The sequence below is a fragment of the Aulonocara sp. 'chitande type north' Nkhata Bay genome, linkage group LG15 (assembly GCF_057382095.1).
Source record: "Aulonocara sp. 'chitande type north' Nkhata Bay isolate Kocher_YH1m ecotype deep benthic linkage group LG15, A_spYH_male_GT1.1, whole genome shotgun sequence".
NCBI lineage: Eukaryota > Metazoa > Chordata > Actinopteri > Cichliformes > Cichlidae > Aulonocara > Aulonocara sp. 'chitande type north' Nkhata Bay.
In genome coordinates, this window is record NC_141358.1 from 7,183,435 (window position 1) to 7,204,579 (window position 21,145).

At 38.9% G+C, this 21,145-nt stretch overlaps 1 protein-coding gene across 3 annotated transcripts; it reads right to left on the reverse strand.

Annotated features, from left to right (window-relative positions):
• Positions 1–224: 224 nt before the first annotated feature.
• LOC147312388 (uncharacterized) lies at positions 225–12,278 on the reverse strand. Of its 3 annotated transcripts, XM_086264336.1 has the most exons (15): positions 12,125–12,278; positions 11,938–12,006; positions 10,968–11,089; positions 10,791–10,851; positions 10,495–10,641; positions 9,577–9,645; positions 7,340–7,461; positions 7,163–7,223; positions 6,857–7,009; positions 6,342–6,410; positions 5,505–5,555; positions 4,044–4,112; positions 3,368–3,424; positions 1,361–1,570; positions 225–1,101 (listed from the first exon to the last, which is right to left on the reverse strand). In XM_086264336.1, the coding sequence occupies exons 2-15, from the start codon at positions 11,996–11,998 to the stop codon at positions 782–784; spliced, it is 1,572 nt and encodes a 523-aa protein (XP_086120462.1). In that variant the 5' UTR covers positions 11,999–12,006; positions 12,125–12,278; the 3' UTR covers positions 225–781. The 3 variants fall into 3 exon arrangements, with proteins under 3 accessions (XP_086120462.1, XP_086120463.1, XP_086120464.1); XM_086264337.1 differs by lacking the exon at positions 5,505–5,555; XM_086264338.1 differs by lacking the exons at positions 5,505–5,555; positions 6,342–6,410.
• Between the last annotated feature and the right edge of the window lie 8,867 nt (positions 12,279–21,145).

Below are 21,145 nucleotides of genomic sequence, written 5' to 3' on the forward strand. Positions count from 1 at the left end.
CATTGAATATGTGGTCTTTGCACTCTTTAGTCTTTCTTAGAGTGAATAAAAGTCAAGAATATAGAAAATAACAGTAGAAATATTAGCTGAACTAGGCTAAATTATACTGTAAATTACACTGGTGTTTTGAACTGTTCAGGACCCCTCAATTTAAAAAAAAAAAAAAGAAAAAAAAAGGAAAAAAGAAAAAAAAGACAACGGATGTTTTTTTTTTACATTTTTAATCACAATTTTAAACATTGGCTTGATTTTTTTTCTGAAAGATGAAAATAACTTGCAGATTTACATAGCAACTGTGAAACTAATCACAATATATTTGACTTTGATATAAATATATTTATTATTTATCTTAATGATCAAAGGACTTACGATGTCACTGTGTACATATAGCTGTAACTGTCACTTTTGTTTTTTTAGAGATAAACAACAGTTGTTACAGTTGAAAGTAGTTTTATGGCTATCTACACCCATATACTGTGTCTCTGACCTCTTCTTTGACACTTCATGATCACACCTGTTGACTCGGCAACTTCCCTTACAGCTGAAATATCTTAAAGTACTGAAATAAAGGTCACAAAGACGATTCTGTGCTGCCCCTTTGTTTCACAATGCACAAAATAATTATTTTGCATGATCAAAACCATAAAATCCTCAATTCCTATGCAAATGGTCAGAGCAATCTGCACTACTCAAGTGATACAGTGCAAAAAAAGTGGATTACAAAAGAGTAATGCATGGGACATATTTACAGTTTCTTTGACTTGTGATATCTGACTTTACACTATGAAAATTTATTTAAAAGGGATTGAAATCTCATTAATGGAATACCAATAATACCACCATAATTACTAGCAGCCACATTCTGTGTCTTTCCACTTGTATCTTTAATTGTCTGGATATCTGCGTGCTTCAGTAATGCCTTTCGAATTTCAGAAATGGCATCGTTATTTTGCTGACACTGCAACAATCCATGCACTGTCTCATGGTAGAAAACATGGAAAGGTAACACAACATTAGAAACATTATTCTGTATTTTCATTAAAGTTACATGCTTGGGTTCATGTGCGTGATGCATCAAAACCAGAATGACAGGCTGAGAACCTACAGAGAGCAAAAAAGAGGAGACGGATTACGAGAACATAACATAACAGTGGAAAAGTATTAAAAGAAAAAAAATTTAATGGCCACAGATTTTCTTATACTATAGAAACATTAGACAAAATTCATGCTATTCCTGATGCTTTTAAAAGCTCATCATTATTATGAGTTACTTTCAGGTCGTATTCTCAAACCCAAAAATGTCTCATAAAACACAACTGCAATTTTTTGAATGGATGACTAATTTAATTCTTTCCCTTACCTTTGACTTGCGTCATGGCTGCATCAATATCTGTCCCCATACGTGAAACAATGGGACAGAAGACAATAATGGCCTGGCAATCCTGATTGCTGTCTTCCAGTTCGATCAAATTCAAATCTGGATCCTCACTTAAAGCCTTTACTTTTTCCAGTATCTGTTGATGGGCATTAAAGGTTTTTCCACTTATCACCATCTTGTACTTCAGTGTGGCTATAGAAATAATACAAAAAATTACAAATAAAAGCAAGTTAAATTCACAGGAGAATCAAATTAAACTTCCTGGAATACAGTGATTCATGATAAATGAAATAAAAGACTTTGCTTCAATGAGTGAAATCAATTTATTAATATAGCACAAAAAAATCTTGCTTAAATTTCAAAACATTACTAGAATGATTAACAGAGCTGTCTGAGTCTTTTATATATAAAGTTTTGAGTTGAACAGGTTTTAAACATAGTGTTTTAGATCATCTAAATGCAAATATAAAAATGTTAAGCATTCTCGAAAATATATGTGCTCAGGTAACTATACAACATGCAGCTGAAATTTTAGGGTTTATTTTTCAATACAATTTTTTAGAGTGGAACAAAATATCATTTGATACACTGTACTGCCAAAGGTATTTGCTTGTCTGCTTTTACACACATATGAACTTAAGTGGCATACCATTCTTAATCTATATGGTTTAATATGATGCCAGCCCATTGTTTTCAGCTATAACAGTTTCTAACTCTTCTCGGAAGGCTTTCCACAACGTTTAGGAGTGTTTATGGGAGTTTTTGAGCATTCTTCCAGAAGCACATTTGTGAGGTCAGACATTGATGTTGACGAGAGGCCCTGGCTCGCAATCTCTGCTTTAATTCAACCGAATGATGTCCTGTTAGGTTGAGGTCAGGATTCTGTCCAGGCCAGTCAATTTCAGTCATGTTCCTTCTATGTTGGAATAGAAAGGGGGCATCTCCAAACTGTTCCCACAAAGTTGGGAGAATGAAATATTTCAAAATGTCTTGGTTTGCTAAAGCATTAAGGGGCCGAGCCCAATTCCTGAAACACCATGCCCCATAGCAAACTATGATCCCCCTTCCACCAAACTTTGCACTTGGCACAATGCTGTCAGACAAGTACTGTTTTCCTGGCAATTGCCAAACCCAGACTCATCAATCAGATTGCCAGACAAAGACGTGTGATTCGTCACTCGAGAGAACACGTCTCAAATGCTTCAGTAATGTCGTGTTTTACACCACTGCATCCAACACCTTGGACTTATTGAAATAAAGCTTGGATCTAGCATCTTGGCTATGGAAAACCATACCATGACTCTACGGATTATGTGCCTCCGCTAAATCCGCTCTGTGATTTTACGTGGCCTACCACTTGGTGGCTGAGTTGCTGTCATTCCCAATCATTTTCAGTCACTGAGAGTTGATTGTGAAATATTTAGCAGCAAGAAAATTTTACAACTGCACTTGTCAGACAGCTGGTGTTTTTTTCACGACACCATGCTGGAATTCACAGAGCTCCTGAGAGTAAACTATTCTTTCAGAATTGTCTGTAGAAGCAGTCTGCATGGCTAGGTGCTTAATTTTATACACCTGTGACCATGGAAGTGATTAGAACACCTGAATTCAATCATCTGGATGGGTGATTACCTCTGGCAATATAGTGTGTATAACAGTGTATTAAGTTAGATTTCTGAGTTTTTTTTTAACATATAATAAGTGAATATTGAATATTGCCTGGAGTTGGAAACCTTAAAACCTGGTCAATAATACAACCTTACATTTTAACAGTGAAGAGCTAAATTTACCTTGTCTTTTATGTGGATGGTCACGCTTGAAAGAAGGAGAGCGTGAGAACCGATTTGCACTACTGGTACTTGTATCTAACAAATATTGATGTAAAACAGCTATGTAGCTATGTATGGCTATTTAACAATAGCCATACATAGCTCCATATGCATGTGTCTGTGTGTCACTAGACTGTAAGTAAAAGAAGGTGAAATTTACCTTGTTGTATTTCTGGAAGGTCACTAGTTTGGCTATTCTCACTACTTGACGTAGAACCTGTTGAGTACATTGGCATAACACATTTACAAGAAATTAAAAAAAATCTTATGAATGTATGTAAAAATCTTAACTGTACTTAAGTAATAATATATATCGTCATATACTATAGTTTTATACTATATGTAAGGGGTTTCTGAAAATCTATCCTGTGAATGACAACATAGCAGAATTTCGACTGACTTGACCTTTTCCATGTGTTTGTGATTCATGTGCAAGATTTAAAAATCTAGTTGGTATTGGTAAGGTGAGTAGCCTTCAGTAATAGTAATAAATCACACAGCAATAGTACATTCATGTAGTTGTAAAAATCATGATAATATATTATGTAATCCAAAGTATTCAGAATACATTACTCTCATTGAGTAATGTAACGGAATACGTTACAAAATACATTTTGGGGCATGTATTCTGTAATCTGTAGTGGAATACATTTTAAAAGTAACCTTCCCAACACTGACCTTAACACCTGGTGAAGAGCTAAATTTACCTTGGTGGGGACAACATTGCACTACTGGTAATTGTATCTAATAAACCTTCATGTAAAGCAGCATTAAAATGTAACAATAGCCTGTGTTAAATTTTACTGGAGTGCAAAGAAAAACAAAGTGAGATTTACCTTGTTGCATTTGTGGAGGGTCACTGGTTTGGCTATTGTGGCGCTTCACTGGACCACTTGACAAATAACCTGTTGAGTACATTGGCATAACGCATTTACAAGAAATTAAAAAAAATCTTATGAATGTATGTAAAAATCTTAACTGTACTTAAGTAATAATATATATCGTCATATACTATAGTTTTATACTATATGTAAGGGGTTTCTGAAAATCTATCCTGTGAATGACAACATAGCAGAATTTCGACTGACTTGACCTTTTCCATGTGTTTGTGATTCATGTGCAAGATTTAACACTTGAAGCAGACTGCTACACCAGCGGATTTTGTGGCAAGAACTTAAATCAGATAAAATTACACAAATGTTTGCACTTTTACTTTTAATTCTAACCAGTGAGAAATACATAAAATCAACTAAATGAAAAGCCAGCAGTGTTTGAATTACTGACTAAAAAAATGGATGCCTGTTGAATCTACACTCATGAACTTACGACACGTTAAGATTAGGCTGATTATACAAATCATTTCATTATAATTACTTTTGTGTTTTTTTTAATTATTATTAGTTTGCGGCATAAGGTAGTCCAGGTGTTTCTGACACCTATACTCAATTGTTGCATCAAGAGGCCTACTTACTGTAACTATATATACATATATATATATGAATTAGGGGTGGGAATTTAACACGTTAATTGCGATTAATTAATTTGAAAAAAAAAAAAATAACGTGTTAAAAAATTAACGCATTTAACGCACTTTGCATTCCAAGCAAAGGGGAACTTTTGTCAGTGCACGATTTCCTAGTATACCGATTACACTACACAGCTAGAAAAATGGAAGAATCGGAAGAAAGTGCTTTGCTAGGACTGATCGGAGGCAAATTTCATTTCAAAAGACTACCCGACGGAAGCCTTGATAAAATCTTGGTTTTGTGCAAACTGTGCAAAAGGTTTGCATACCACCGAAGCACCTTATGGTACCATCTAAATGCAAAACATGTTGCAGCGAGCACAGAAACTGTGGGAGCTGTTAGCCCTAGCCGTTCGAGTATCAACAAAAGGTGTCGGCAGCCCAAACTTGATGAAATGACTGGTTTTAGGACCAAAATTAGTGAGTCAACAGACAAACTTACAAAATCTCTCAGAGAATGGATTGCTGTAGACCACCATCAGTGGTACAAGATAGGGGGTTAGAAAATGTGCTATTTAGAGTCAGGTGATTCAACTTTCCAAATGCCATGCAGAAAAACTATATCATGTAAAATTCAACAGCTTTATGACATTGAAAAGCAAGCAAATAATATTAAATTCGATTAATAGAGATTCATTAATTACAAAACCTCTAGTTAATTAGATTAATTTTTTTAATCGAGTCCCACCTCAATATAAATATTTACATCTTATTTTCTCTAACAGTGTAGAATAAATATTCCCAAAACACTGCCACTTAACTTCCAGTTTACCTGCTGCTTTTTCATCCTTGTGTCTTTTTTCTTTATGCAAAACGTTTTCCTCTGCAGAAGAGAAGAAAAAAATCAGAGAAAACAGAGGTTGGACATTTTTGTTGCTGTTATCCTATTGGATCGGCATGACATCTAAACAACATGGAAACAGACCTGCTGTGCAAGCTGGGCCTGCAGGAGCAAAAGAGAAGATGCTGGGATGAAAAACCCCCAATACTGTTAGATGTAGATATTTGCATTGTACTGTCAGTCTATTCTAGCTTCATCAAAAAAACACTCACCGTTTACGGTCAACAAAAAGTGAAAGTAGACTGACTGAACAGTTTGGTCATGCTGTGATCCAGCATTGGTTATTGGAGTACATGCGCAGCCCCGCCCACTATAACCACGCGATTGCTGCAAAATGTCCACCCTACTGTTACTCATTTTATATTAAGATTTAAAAATCTAGTTGGTATTGGTAAGGTGAGTAGCCTTCAGTAATAGTAATAAATCACACAGCAATAGTACATTCATGTAGTTGTAAAAAGCATGATAATATATTATGTAATCCAAAGTATTCAGAATACATTACTCTCATTGAGTAATGTAACGGAATACGTTACAAAATACATTTTGGGGCATGTATTCTGTAATCTGTAGTGGAATACATTTTAAAAGTAACCTTCCCAACACTGACCTTAACACCTGGTGAAGAGCTAAATTTACCTTGGTGGGGACAACATTGCACTACTGGTAATTGTATCTAATAAACCTTCATGTAAAACAGCATTAAAATTTAACAATAGCCTGTGTTAAATTTTACTGGAGTGCAAAGAAAAACAAGGTGAGATTTACCTTGTTGCATTTGTGGAGGGTCACTGGTTTGGCTATTGTGGCGCTTCACTGGACCACTTGACGAAGAACCTGTTGAGTACATTGGCATAATACATTTACAAGAAATTTAAAAAAAATCTTATGAATGTATGTAAAAATTTTAACTGTACTCTAGTTCTAATTTACCATATAGTCATATGCCATAGTTATATACTATATGTAAGGGGTTTCTGAGAATCTATCTTGTGAACGGCAACATAGTAGAATTTTGACAGACTTTACCTTTTCCATGTGTTTGTGATTCATGTACAAAATGTAACACTTTTTGTACACAGACTGCTCTGAGCATGGCATGGGCAGAATGACATGTTAATTGAGACTCTGTTATTTAAATTCTATGGATTCATGTAAAAATAGATGTAAAAGCAAAGAAGGTTGAACCGTGGTCAGATATTGTGTCTATTCAATACCAAAGACATGGCTTATGAATATTCAGCATAAATGGACTGGATCAGATAGAAAACTGGATTAAAAACCTTTGTCCTGGTTCTGCAATGGTTGAGATTTCCTGAGGTCCTCCAGTAGATTGATATGTGCATCAAGGAAATCTTGCACTTTATTCATTTGGGTCTTCATTTCCTTCAACATTTTCAGGTAGCCGACCAAAACTCCATTTTCGGTTAAGGCGGCTAGATGGAAAGTTTAAGGTTATGTATAAGAATCTGCATCTGATATTTTAAAACTTCCCCAAAACATCCTAAATCCATCCATCCATCTATTTTCTTCCGCTTATCCGAATCAATCAAATGCAAGAGCCAACAATGTTAGCAGGCTGTACTTACCCCTGAAAGATTCATGTGGGATGAAGTCCTTGAATTTTTCTATGAGCACACCAATTGGTTTCTGAAACAAAGAAAAACAAATAAAAGTGTTTATTGTCCAGATCTGACTTTCTATATGGGTTACACACATCCAGCTGAATCCCTCTCCTCTCAGTTATACACAGCTTGCTTGCTTACCTGCTTGTGTATTATATCAAAGATTTCCCTTATCCGTTTGACATTTTCAACTCCAGGTAACAGCAAACCCAGGTCTTGTAAAGTCAGTAACTGGAGATCTGAGTCAGCTCTCAAACCTTCCTCTGAAAGATTAGATCTGTTATTGATCAAGTAGTCTCCTGATTGTCTGTGAAGGTTCTCAGTCCTCCAGGTCATTGTAGTCTAAGGAGCTTGGAAAGAAAAGCGTCTGGACTTTTTTAAGTTGCTTGAAGACGTTTCACCTCTCATCCGAGAAGCTTGTTCAGTTCTAAGAGTCAAATGGCGGAGAGTCCCAGATTTAAACCCAGTGGGAGTTTCCCCCCAAAGAGGGACAAAGGACCCCCTGATGATCCTCTACCTAATCACATGAGTCAAGGTGTGAAAACGGGTGTGGGTCACAATGTGCCAGGGTTTCAGGTGAGCTCATTGTGAAACCTGGCCCCACCCTATCATGTGATTTCTTGAGGTCAGATGGCCCAGGGTGTGAGTGGGTGTTAAGGTGTCTGGGAAGGGAAGATGGTCGCTCACAGTGGACATAAATGGCTTCTTTCACTCCTCTTTCAAACCAGCTGTCCTCGCTGTCCAAAATGTGAACATTGGCATCCTCGAAAGAGTGACCTTTGTCCTTTAGATGCAAATGGATCGCCGAGTCTTGTCCCATGGAGGTGGCTCTTCTGTGTTGTGCCATGCGCTTGTGAAGTGGCTGTTTGGTCTCTCCAATGTAGAGGTCTGGGCATCCCTCGCTACACTGTACAGGATACACCACATTGTTAAGTTTGTGTTTTGGAGTTTTGTCTTTGGGATGAACCAGTTTCTGTCTGACTGTATTGCTGGGTCTGAAATGCACCGGGATGTCGTGCTTGGAGAAAACTCCTGAGTTTCTCTGATACACCGGCTACATAGGGGATGACAATGTTGTTGCGTCTGACTTTCTTATCCTCCCTAGCTGGTGTCCGATCTTCTTTTCTGTGCATCTTTACTGACTTTATAAATGCCCAGTTAGGATACCCGCATGTTTTGAGTGCTTCCTTTACATGTGTGTGTTCTTTCTTTTTCCCTTCAGGCTTAGAGGGAACATGTTCTGCCCGGTGGTGTAGGGTCTAATTTCTCCAAGTTTGTGTTCCAGAGGGTGATGGGAGTCAAAGAGGAGGTACTGGTCTATGTGTGTGGGCTTCCGGTAAACTTCAATGTTGAGGTTGCCATTCTCTTCAGTGTGCACAGCGCAGTCCAGGAAAGGCAAACAGTTATCCTTTGTGTGAACTTGATGTTTTTATCCACGGCGTTAATGTGCGCTGTGAAGGATTCCACTTCTTGTGTTTTGATTTTGACCCAGGTGTCGTCTACATATCTGTACCAGTGGCTGGGTACTCTAACTTTAAAAGAGCCAAGAGCCTTTCTTTCCACTTCCTCCATGTAAAGGTTGGCTACAATAGGTGACACGGGGGTGTCTGTAGAAACCCTCATTGTATTCGAAATATAAAGTGGTAAGGCAGAGGTGTAACAGGGTGCAAATCTGATCGGGTGTGAAGTTGGTCCTGACTTCCAAGGACCTGTCTTCTTCTAGTCGTTTTCTGAAAGTCTCCACTGCCTCCGTGGTAGGTATGCAAGTGAAGAGAGAGACTACATCAAAGAACACTATGGTTTAATCTGGATCCAGGGTAAGTTTCTGGACCTTGTTGGCCATCGGGACCATCTGACCTTAGAAAAACACATGATAGGGTGGGGCCAGGTTTCACAATGAGCTCACCCGAAACCCTGGCACATTGTGACCCACACCCGTTTTCACACCTTGACTCATGTGATTAGGTAGAGGATCATCAGGGGGTCCTTTGTCCCTCTTTGGGGGGAAACTCCCACTGGGTTTAAATCTGGGACTCTCCGCCATTTGACTCTTAGAACTGAACAAGCTTCTCGGATGAGAGGTGAAACGTTTTCAAGCAACTTAAAGAAGTCCAGACGCTTTTCTTTCCAAGCTCCTTAGACTAGTCTCCTGATTATACATTATAAAAGCTATTATTGTTTGTTGTTGTGATTTGGCGCTGTATAAATAAAACTGAGTTGAATTACAATTATAATTCAATTTATGGCTTTGTTAGCTTTTTTCTTGTTAGTTTGCAGCATAATGGAGGAACAATGGAGCCTACTCAGTGTAATATATTTATGCCTATTTACATCTTATTTACTCTGACAGTAAATATTCTCAAAAAACTGCCATTTACCTTCCAGTTTATTGGCTGCCACTTCATCCTTGCGTCTTATTTCCTTAAGCAAAATATCCATGATTTCACCTGCAGAAAAGAAGAAAAAATCAGAGAAAACGGAGGTTGGACATTTCTCATACTGTATAGTTCCTGTTTCTGTTCTCCTGTTAGATTGACATAACATCTGAACAATGTGGAAACAGACCTGCTCTACAAGCTGGGCCTGCAGGAGCAAAAGAGAAGATGCTGGGATGAAACCCCCCCCCCCCCCCCCCCCCAAAAAAAAAAAAACCCCAAATACTTTTAGCTGTAGATATTGTTGATCGTGTTGTCAGTCTAGCCAAGCTGATCACAAAACGCCCATCATTTCAGAATTAACCCACAAGGGTTAGTGTTCATGGGAATTTGTGAAGTCAGACGTTGATGTTGACGAGAAGGCCTGATTCCCAGTCTCCACTCTAATTAATCCCAAAGTTGTTGTGTCAGGTTGAGGTCAGAACTCTGCGCAGACCAGTCAAGTTCTTCCACACCAAAGTGGCTAATTGATGACTTTATGGACTTTGCTTGGTGCATTGGTGTGCAGTCATGTTGGAGCAGCAAGGGCCCATTATTGACTAAAAAAATGGATGCCTGTTAATCTGTCCGTTACATTGAGAGAATAACATGTCAACTGAGACTTCATGTCTCTGTTATTTCCATTCTGTGGATTCATGTAAAAGTAGATGTAAAAGCAAACAAGCCTGAGCTGTGGTCAGATATTGTGTCTATTCAATATCAAAGACATGGCTTATGCATATTCAGCATAAATGGACTGGATGAGATAAAAAGCTTTACCTACATTAAGTTGAAGTTTGCTACCCTCTGTAAAAGCTTTGAATCTGCACTCATGAAATTAAGACACGTTAATATTAGGCTTAAATAAACTGGATTAAAAACCTTTGTCCTGGTCCTGCGATGGTTGAGATTTCCTGAAGTCCTCCAGTAGATTGATATGCGGATCAAGGAAATCTTTATTCATTTGGGTCTTCATTTCCTTCAACATTTTCAGGTAGTCGACCAAAACTCCATTTTCGGTTAAGGCAGCTGGATGGAAAGTTTAAGGTTATGTATAAGAATCTGCATGTGATATTTTAAAACTTCCCCAAAACATCCTAAATCCATCCATCCATCTATTTTCTTCCGCCTATCCAAATCAAATGCAAGAGCCAACAATGTTAGCAGGCTGTACTTACCCCTGAGAGAGTCATGTGGGATGAAGTGCTTGGATTTTTCTATGAGCTCACCAATTGGTTTCTGAAACAAAGAAAAACAAATAAAAGTGTTTATTGTCCAGATCTGACTTTCTATATGGGTTACACACGTCCAGCTGAATCCCTCTCCTCTCAGTTATACACAGCTTGCTTGCTTACCTGCTTGTGTATTATATCAAAGATATCCCTTCTCAGTTTGACATTTTTAACTCCAGGGAACAGCAAACCCAGGTCTTGTAAAGTCAGTGACTGGAGATCTGAGTCACTGCGTAAATCCGCCTCTGAAAGAGCAGATCTGTTATTGATCAAGTAGCCTCCTGATTATACAAATTAAAGTAATCGTTGTTGTGATTTGGCGCTGTATAAATAAAACTGAATTGAAATAACATTCAATTTGTGGTTCTGTTGATTTTTCTCTTGTTAAGTTTCCAGTGGTTTCTGAAACCTATACTCATTTGTTGCAACAACGGAGCCTACTCACTGTAACTACACACACACACACACACACATACATACATACATATATACATATATATATATATGCATAAATATTTACATCTTATTTACTCTAGTAGTGTAGGATAAATTAGGGCTTTTCGATATAACGATGTATCTCGGATGACGATATAAAAACGTCTATCGTTTCATTTTATGCTATCGTTTGTTTCGTGGTGTCGCAAAATAAACTGTTTACGACAATATTTTTTCATCGTTCTGATGGTCACTGTAGTGGCTATATTAATTTCTTAAAGTTCTCTCTTTCTCTTATATTTAATATAACCACACTACAGACGGACAAGCGCCTGTTTTTATGCGTTGTGGTTAGCAACAACGACGGTAACAGCATCGCGTGTCCGCTTGTTTATGTTCCACATAAACCTTTAACGTTAGAACAGGCTTTTCCCCGCAGCACGCCGTGTAATAAATACTCACAAAGAAAACGGCTTAACTTATGTCTAAAAATGTATAGTTTCATGCATCTGTTAAAGATTCACAGAATTTACAGAAAATGTTACATTTTTGTGATTTATATCGTTATCAGGACGATAGAATTCTTATATCGGGATATGAGATTTTGGTCATATCGCACAGCCCTAGGATAAATATTCTCATTTTCTCTGCCACTTACGTTCCAGTAAAGAGGCGGCTGCTTGGTCCTTGCTTCTTATTTCCTTAAGCAAACCATCCATGATTTCACCTGCAGAAAAGAAGAAAAAGTCAGAGAATACGGATGTTGGACATTTCTCATACTGTATAGTTCCTGTTTCTGTTCTCCTGTTGGATCGACATGACATCTGAACAACGTGGAAACAGACCTGCTGTGCAAATGGGGTCTTCGGGAGCAAAAGAGACGCTGGGATGAAAAAACCCCCAAATACTTTCAGATATATATTGATCTATCGTCAGTCTAGCCTAGCTTGATCAAAAACCGTTTACAGTCAAAGGAAAGTGAAAGTAGACTGACTGACGTGGTTGGTCATGCTATGACGTCGCAGGGCTTTAAGCAACCATTGGTTCATGAGCAGCCCCGCCCACTATGACTGCTAAAAAAAGTCTGGGTCCTAAAATATCCAAAGTCATGCACTGTGTGTTAAACGTACACATAATTTTTACACAAAGTACATTTCACATTTTGGCAAAACGAACAAGAACAACACCATGTCACAATGTAATCCTGTAATGTGTCTCATCTGTAAAACTTTAAAAGTCTATATAACAGTTAAGTAAGGACTTCATTGTTTCACTCGAGTCCCACAGCATCAGTCTTCAGGTTTGTGTTACAGAGCCAGCTTGAAATAGCTCAGCATGCAAACACTTAAAACACCAGCAGGGTGCAGCAGTGCACAGTTTTTCTTTGCCAGTGCAACCCGTACAAAGTGCACACACTGCCATACATCTCAGTGCAGGCTTGCACAGTAAAAAGACTTCCCTCCAAATATGCTGCCGGTAAAAAGATTCCAAAAGAACACTAAAGGGCGTAATTTGAAAAGGAACAGGGACAAAACCAAGAAATTATTTCCTTTGTTTCATGTGCTGTCAGAATATTTAAAGGTGAGGAACCATTAGTATTAACACATTTAATCTCAAATAATTTCCCCCTGCAAAATAAGTGCATGCATTTTACTCCTTAGACATCCCCTACACACAATGTTTAATTTTGTTAATGTAATGTGTGGTTAAAACAGCAACAATTGTTGCCAGTGTGATTAAATGGGTTAACACAATACTTGAACTTTGAGCATATGTACAGGATGTTCTTGCAGCCTCTCACAGTACAGCACTGACTGTGTTCTCTCCGTTCATTAAGCTTTCTGCTATTTAATAGTAGCTTCAGCAGCAATATTTTTTTTAATTGTTTTTAAATATTCTAAAAAGCTGAAAATGGCAACTTTTCCTTTATTTTTATTAGTACGTCTTCTTGTCCACTAGATTCAAATAAACTTCAATAAAAATTGTTCTGCACATGTAGCATGTGTGTGCTCACTCTGTCCTCAGAGCCAGTTTCACCAACAGCTCAGTCAAATTCGTGCTTCACTCTCTGTATGTCTGCAGAGAGCCGAGAGATAAAGAGAAGCTATCTTGAAGTCAGAAGCAGCAGCATGTTTGTCTTTGTGTCTATATAACTGTTTGAGTTTTTCTTGGAGGCCTTTTGGCAGTCGCTGACAGAAGGTGGAGTGCTTTTTTCTCTCTCGCCTGTCTCAGACTTTACTGCAGGGGGGAGACAGCTCCTGGTGGCTCTGCTTAGCTTCCTTCATGTATGCTGTTGGAATGAAACAGTGTTGTGTGAATCTGACTGCGTAACATAGCAGTCTCTATGCAATGACATTCAAAGCGTGTCTGAGAATGTGAAAACGCCTGGCTGCTCATTCTACGACGGCTCAGTGTTTAGCTTTTTGATTGTGGCTTTCAAGCTTCTTCGGTGGTCCCTTTGAAGAGAAAGCAAACAGTAATACTAACAGCAGGGTTTGAGCTTTAGTTTCAGTAAACAGCAGAAGTTGTTTTGATATTTCACTCTTTCTGGTTTTAATTAAACTGTAAGCAAATACGCCGAGCTGCTTCAGTGACCGTTACTTTATCTGAGGGGGAAGCAGTGACAAGCTTTGGCCAGAAGATGGTAATCAGGCATCATGGATCTATCGATTCAGCAAATGCAGGAGCGTTAATGGATAAGTTTAAGAGCACATTTGGACTCTAGCCTAACTTTTCAATGATGCCAAGTCTGCAGTGCATCAGAAAATACTGAACTGGAGCCAACGCTTAACCCAAACAGATGTCTCCGTCTTACTTAGTGGTCTCATTTACAGCTATCAAGATGATATCTAATATGTTTGGTTCCAAATAAGTAAGTAATGATTCATTTTGAATAAATAAAAGAGCAGTGAGTGGGAAAACATGTATTTGACCATGTGAAAAACTACAGAGCACTTTTGACCCAAGAAGTGTATCACACAGAGGAGGAGATTATAATCAATTAATCACATGTATGTTTAAAAAAAAACAAAAAAGTAAGGTCGATGATATCAGATTTGAACCTATGGTCAAAATTACCGCAAAGTGCAAGACCACAAAAGTGTGGATTTCTGATTTAGAGGCTGGTGCCTGCTGTCTGTACATCCTGCAGATGGCACAAGGAGATACAGTTTGTAAAACTGCGTCTTAAAAGCAAATCAAACTGACATAAACTCAGCATTTCTGCTCAAATCTCAAATTCCTCTTGAACTTAACTTCAAAAATTCTTGCAGAGCGGAGTCTGCAATCATGCGACCTGCCTTCATTTAAAGCCAATCTCAGAGAACATTCAAAGGACACCGTCGAGCCAACTGAGAAACTTAAAATTATTCTACATGCAGAACTTTTAGAAAACTTTAAATGGGCTCAGAGGCAAAAAAAAATCTGATTTGGTCCAAGGCTATAATGCCATGTCATGTGTACCAGCATACAGCATGTATTAGACTCTCTTTTTAGACCACAGACTGTCCTGTGCCTCATCATCTGCTCTGCTGATCATGTCAGAGTACGATGACTGCTGGCAGACTCACACTTCTATGCTATGATCAGAAATAGCACTCACTTGAGTTTCGACTGAGTCATGATAGCAAGACTACCTACATTGTGAAGCCTCATGGGTGCTCTTTGGTTGCTTTATTCAGGGGCAGTGATACGAAAACACTGCTGTATTGCCTGTGCACATTACATATAATTAGCCTACATATAAACTGAGTCGAGGGTTTGGGGGGATGGAGCAGTCATATATAAAAGTAATAATTCCACTTTTCCTGATAACAGCTTAGACAACATTATGACGTGTTTGATAATGTTGCTTCAGGAATGTGAAATTGAATTAAAACAATTATAAAAACAACAACAACTGTAAATACAGGCACATAAATAAAGGATGGACACAGTTATTAAAAAAACAACTACAAGGGAGAATGTATGATTTCCTGTGTGTGCATGCTGCAAAGAGCAGACGCTGATCTTTGGATTTCATAAGCAAAGAGTGGATGTGGAAAGACGATGTCAAGTGGGGAGAAGAAATTCTTATGTATTTGATCCTTTGATATGAATGGCAAGCAGATAAGCACAGATGAGAGGTTGCTCTAAAACAGGGGAACAGTGATGCAACTTGTGTTCCTTCGCACCAGGAGTCTGATCTCCTCCTCTTAACACACTCAATTATCTCAGAATGAGATTTTCTCTCGACTAGAAACAAGCAACATGTAAGATTAAAAGTCAACGCTTTGTAGGCACAGATGCACACACATTCACGCACACACACACACACATACACACACACACACACACACACACACACACACAAAGCGCGCACTGTCACAGACATTGCCCTGAGTTATTATGCATTCATAAATCAAAAGGTTGTGACGGGAATTAATCTAAAACGATGGTGAGCGTAAGTCACCGGATGCAAATATGACAGCTTTATTAGAAAACTAGATTGCTTGAATTTGTCTGAATTAATGTGACACTTTTTCTGATTAAATAGCACTCCCTTCCCTTCACTTACCAAGCTGGGGATGGAGGGGGGAGGCGATTAAGGCGACCACAGAGAAGCAGAGGCTGCTCATATCCACAGTGGGGGTTTTTGTTTGTTGTTGTTGTTGTTTTTTTACCTTATTGTTGTTTATACAACAGCAATACTTTTTAATTAAGTTTCTGAAATGAGCAGTCCAACTATGATCCGAACAAACTGAACAATCACATTCATAGTGAGCTCTAAATACAAATATTTAACTCATAATGATGAATATGGAAGCTGCTACTCTATGTCTGAGCTTAGATGGGCCAACTATTGGATGTAAATATTGATTAGTTGGCTGAAATTACAATTTTAAATGATTCATATGTTAGCAATTAGCAAGTATTTGCAGCAGTATGGCAGGGGTGTCAAACTCATTTTACATCATGAGCCACATGGAGCCCACTTTAATCTGAAGTGACATTTCTATAGTGTGAAAACACAGGAACTTTTCTACCATCTGCTATATGTTTGACTTACTTTAGTGTAGTATAATTAGCTATGGAGGTTATCAGTAGGGAAAGTTATAAAATGTTACATTTTCCAAAGTTATCCAATGGGCCAGCTTCAAGTCTTTGCCAGGCCAATTCTGGCCCCCAGGCTTTATGTTTGACACACCTGGTCTATGCCTTTAGCCACAGACTTTCCTCCAAATATTGTGCCATCTCGCTCCACAAACCGATGACTAAAATCCCAAAAGCTTCCAAAACAGTAATCCACCAACCAGTGGGTGACATCCCCTACCATCTATAGGCCTCCAGCTAAATGGTTGTCATAGCCTAGCAGACACAGCCGTCCCGCTCTCTTTTCCTGGCAGTGCTCGGCAGGTATTCCCACTCCAGCTGCAGCCTCTTCAGCACACCTGTTCTCTGTTACCTGCTGGGGATTTGAAGACCAGGCTCTTCCACCAGTCTCCGCCAGATCGTTGTACTTAGCAGCAGTAATCAGACCTGTGCTTATCTTATGCTTTGCTTAACCTCGGGTTCTCGCTTTTCACCTCCTGGTGTGTTTGGTTGCTGATTCCTGGTGAAAGAAGCAGTCGGAGCCTGGATTGGGAAAATCAGGGATATTCAATTGGGATAGCACAAGGACATGCAAAACGTAAAAGTGTGCATCTTTAAAGCAAATCCAACTTGAATAAACTCCACATTGCTGCTCAAATCTTAAATTCCTCTTGAACTTAACATCAAAACGTCTTGCCGAGCAAAGTCTGCAATCATGCGACCTGCCTTGATTTAAAGTCAATCTCAAAGAACATTCAAAGGACACTGTCAAGCCAACTGAGAAACTTAAAGTTATTACATGTGCACAACTTGTAGAAAAACTTTATGTGGGCTCAGAGGTTCTTGTTTTACAAAAGCAACATTTAGAACAGGCAAAAAAATCAGAATTGTTTCAAGACTATAATGCCATGTCATGTTTAACAGCATAGAGCATCAATGAGACATACATCTCCCAGCAGATGTCTCGTTTTAGACCACAGACTGTCCTGTGCTTCATCATTTGCTCTGCTGGTCATGTCAGAGTACAATGACTGCTGACAGACTAACACTTCTGTGCTACCACCAGTAATACAGAGTGAGAATCTTGAGCTCTCATTTTCCTTCCTAGTTCTCTCCTGATTCAAACAGTTGGTGTCTTGATTGGGAAATTCTCACCTGTAAAAACCTAACTGGCCGGGACAGCTCTCTGCCCACTTAAATAAATAAGTTCCTGCCTGAAGAATTTACATGCCTGCCTACTGTAACCCAAACAGAACACACCAGCATTGCAGGTTATGCTTACCTGTCAACACTCACCTTCACTCCCCAGGTGAAACTTGCATTCTGGATAACCCTGCCTATAAATACAACAGTTAAACCGGTAACATTTGTCTGGGTTTACTTTTAGGTCCAGACATTCTAGTCCAATATGAAAATGCTAATTTATGGCGTTTTAAAAATGTTATATATACTGTATGTGCATGATAATGGCCTGGTTCTTTTCAGCTCTTCTTGACAACATGTCTCATTCAGCCATTGGCACACTTCCATACAAGCATGCTTTTCTACATTTAAGTGCTTTCTACCTAACTTTAACACTCTAATGAATTCACCAGGAACAATTCAGTTTAGTACTGTGTCTTTTCCAAGGATACTTGGCATGCTAGCAGAGACTGAATGACCAACTTTACTATCAGTGGATGACCTGATCTTCCTCATGAGCCACACCCACCCCGACCAAATATCTGAAAGCTAAATATTCACAGCTGCATCACCATTTAGATGTTTAGATCTTGTTAATGTTGATATTTTGTGTAATCTTCTGTTTAGACCCAGCTGAGATCAATGGGAATGTCCTAAGATATTTTCTTTATGTTGTTTGGAAAACATAAATCTAAACTATGATGGTAAAAATATGAAATTTGCCCTGGGAAGATAGGAGCTCACCGAAGACATAGAAGAGGTATGAGTGCACCAGATCTGTAGAATATATTTGTTGAAAGATTTCATTCAAAATTCAGGAGATGACCCAGTCAGTCAGCTTTGTCTTCTGGGAAGCACTGAGGTCTCCATTAAAAAAGCCTCATAGTGTTACTTCAAACGGCAGTTTAAGCTATCTCCGTGAGGATTGACTGACTGCTGAGTGACAGATCAGCCAACCAAAATTCCTCCCCATGGAGAGAAACAACAAAGATTGAAAAAAAAAAATTAAAGAAATAGCAGCTATAATTTACCTCATTTGCTGCATCTTTGTAAATATTAAAAAATGTTCGTTTTATTCCCTCGGGAAATTCTGATCACAATTTGGGAAATGTTAGGACTGGAATAATTAATCAGGCTTTGATTTAAAATGTACCTGATCAAAATAATTGTTGCTGCTCAGTGCTCTTATTAGCTTTTTAAAGAGAATGATGTGAAACAGTGGTGCTTGGGTATTTTCAAAGTAAAATAAAGAAGTGTTCCAGCTTTTACAAACTACTTTGACCTATATTTAACATCACAAATCAACAAAGTGTTCAGCTTCTTGTTTTACATACAGTCTCTATTGTATTGCGTTTCTTAATGGTGCTTGTTGTCATTATTGCTCTCTCTTCTGTCTTTCCTGTTGTCTTTCGCTTCCTTTTAATTAAAGAGCACTTTTCCTCCTTCTCTAAAAGACATAACCGCAAACAGAATCTGTGGATTACCTCCTCTTCTGAGTGCTGATGTATAAAATACAGCAGCGAGGCACCAGAGACGGGGAAATAAACATAAAAAAGAAGAAGATTTAAGTCAGAGGTGATGTGACATGTTTATTGAACAGACAGGTTTTGGGGGTTATGATGGAAAATAGCAAGTGACTCTGCTGATTCCACCTTTAGAGAGGAAGGATAACCAGCCTGCCGCAGGGAGAGCAAAGCAAAGTGGCAGGTAACGACAGAATGCAGATCACAGCCTGACGTGCACAACTACACTCTGGGCTACGGGTTGGAGGTTGGCACACCAGATTTTGTATTCAACACACAGCCTTGTGAAGCCAGTGGTGGGACTGTGTTAGTAGACGGGGTGGGGGGAAAGGGGACTCTCAATGTAAGGGCTAAGGAATGCTTTGGGAGTCGAGCCAGGAGGGATGGTGCAGCAGCCCGGGTGGGATGACTAAAGCATGAAAGGAGGGTTAGGTAATTTCCTTTGGGAGGCAGGAAGGGGGGGTCTGGTACAGTGGATGGGTTAGACTGCAGTAGCACATCTGTGACAAACTGTAGTACACTGGAGCAGGTGGAAAACGACCAGGAGACCAGCAAAAATGCTACTGCGTTCCTATTTGTCTCAGATTTTCTGTGGCTTAGCTGCTGTCTTCAGATCAGTCAAGTGAACCTCTGGAGGAAAAAAAAATCTTGTGCCTGCAAAAATGTTTGGAGAAATGTTGAATATTTTAGACTGTCAGCTGCACACACTTTGAAACCACACTGGAGCCACAGCAGGAGCCACATCTGTTTTTATTTGAAGAAATTAAAATCGACATTAGAGTTACAAGCCTCTTTGAGTGCTGTATTAAATGTTGGAGAGAGATGAAAAAAAAGTCTAAAAATGTGCCAAAATGAAACATTTTTCTCTCACACTGCAGGTTTAAATGGCGTGGGAGCTTCGACTGATGACTTACTCCCTTGTTGGATTCTGCTGTGCGGCTGCTTTGAGTGTGTGTTTGTGTGTGTGTGTCCATTCTTCCAGCCAAGCTTCTTAAGGAAAACGCACAACATCGAGCTGTGGTGAGATTTGCTTTGTGCAGTCGATGTAAGTGTTTGTGCGTTTGCACGCCCCGAGCGTCGTTTTGCCGGCGCTGGTGCAAGTAAGTGTCATGGTGCATCCACGTGCCTCATTGTGCATGTGTCTGTGTGGGTTGTTGTGCATGATAGTCATGGGAGTGCGATTCCTTTGATCACGACAGCTGCGTGGAAAGGCGATTACCTTTCATTGCTGCTGTTTGTGACAGAAAAGCGCTCTCAGGTTGACAAACCCCACCAGCAAATTTAATATCCTCCTCATTTCGCTGACGTATCCCAGGCTACGAGCAGTTGCCGAAGTTATTTGAGAATATCATGGAACAGTAAATAATATGACAATATCTGTCGACTCAAAACGGGGAGCACGGGACTGAGGTGTGCTACTGAACAGATTGTTCCAGTTTGGCAAATTCAGCTGTGAGCAGATTAAAAATGATCCCCAAAGTATTGATACAGGTGAAGATTTTTTTGTAAGTAACTATAATTTGCTGCAAAGATTGTTACTGTCTAAAACCAAATACTTCCAAATCCTTAAAAATTAAAATGTTGAATACTACCAAAAAAAGAAGAAGAAGAAGAAGAAAAAGTCAAATAAAGAAAACAAACCACTGAGTTGCTTTTATTGCAAAGTGTTACAGTTGTGCTTGGACTGATTTGGGTCTATTTTATACAGGAATGTGTACTGTTATTTTTTCCCTCACAAACACACATCCAGGCACACAAATGTATGTTAACTAATAATATACCCGTATTCTTTCCACCTCTCCTGTTCAGGCTAATGTTAATTCCCCCAGACTGCTCTCTGGCTGTCAATAATTAGTTTGACATTTTAAAAAATTGCCCTTTTCTTGGAAATTGACAGTCCTCTCATGCCAACCTCCAGGGCTGAAAAACGAAACCTTTTCCTTGAATTGCCACTTAAAACCAGCTCCTGAGGGGATTCAGACCCCATACATGCCCTCTCCACCACCACCACCACTGTAATAAAATGGCTAACTTTTAAAAAGGTTACACCCAAGAACAAAAACTGAAACTGCAGAGTTGTTGAGTTTTTAT

Coding starts and splice junctions, on each gene's coding strand:
- LOC147312388 (XM_086264336.1), bottom strand. CDS start 11,998: ATGGATGGTTTGCTTAAGGAAATAAGAAGCAAGGACCAAGCAGCCGCC. Junction 7,224..7,339: donor TTGATATAATACACAAGCAG/GTAAGCAAGCAA, acceptor TCTTTGTTTCAG/AAACCAATTGGTGTGCTCAT. Junction 6,411..6,856: donor ATTGCAGAACCAGGACAAAG/GTTTTTAATCCA, acceptor TGTACTCAACAG/GTTCTTCGTCAAGTGGTCCA.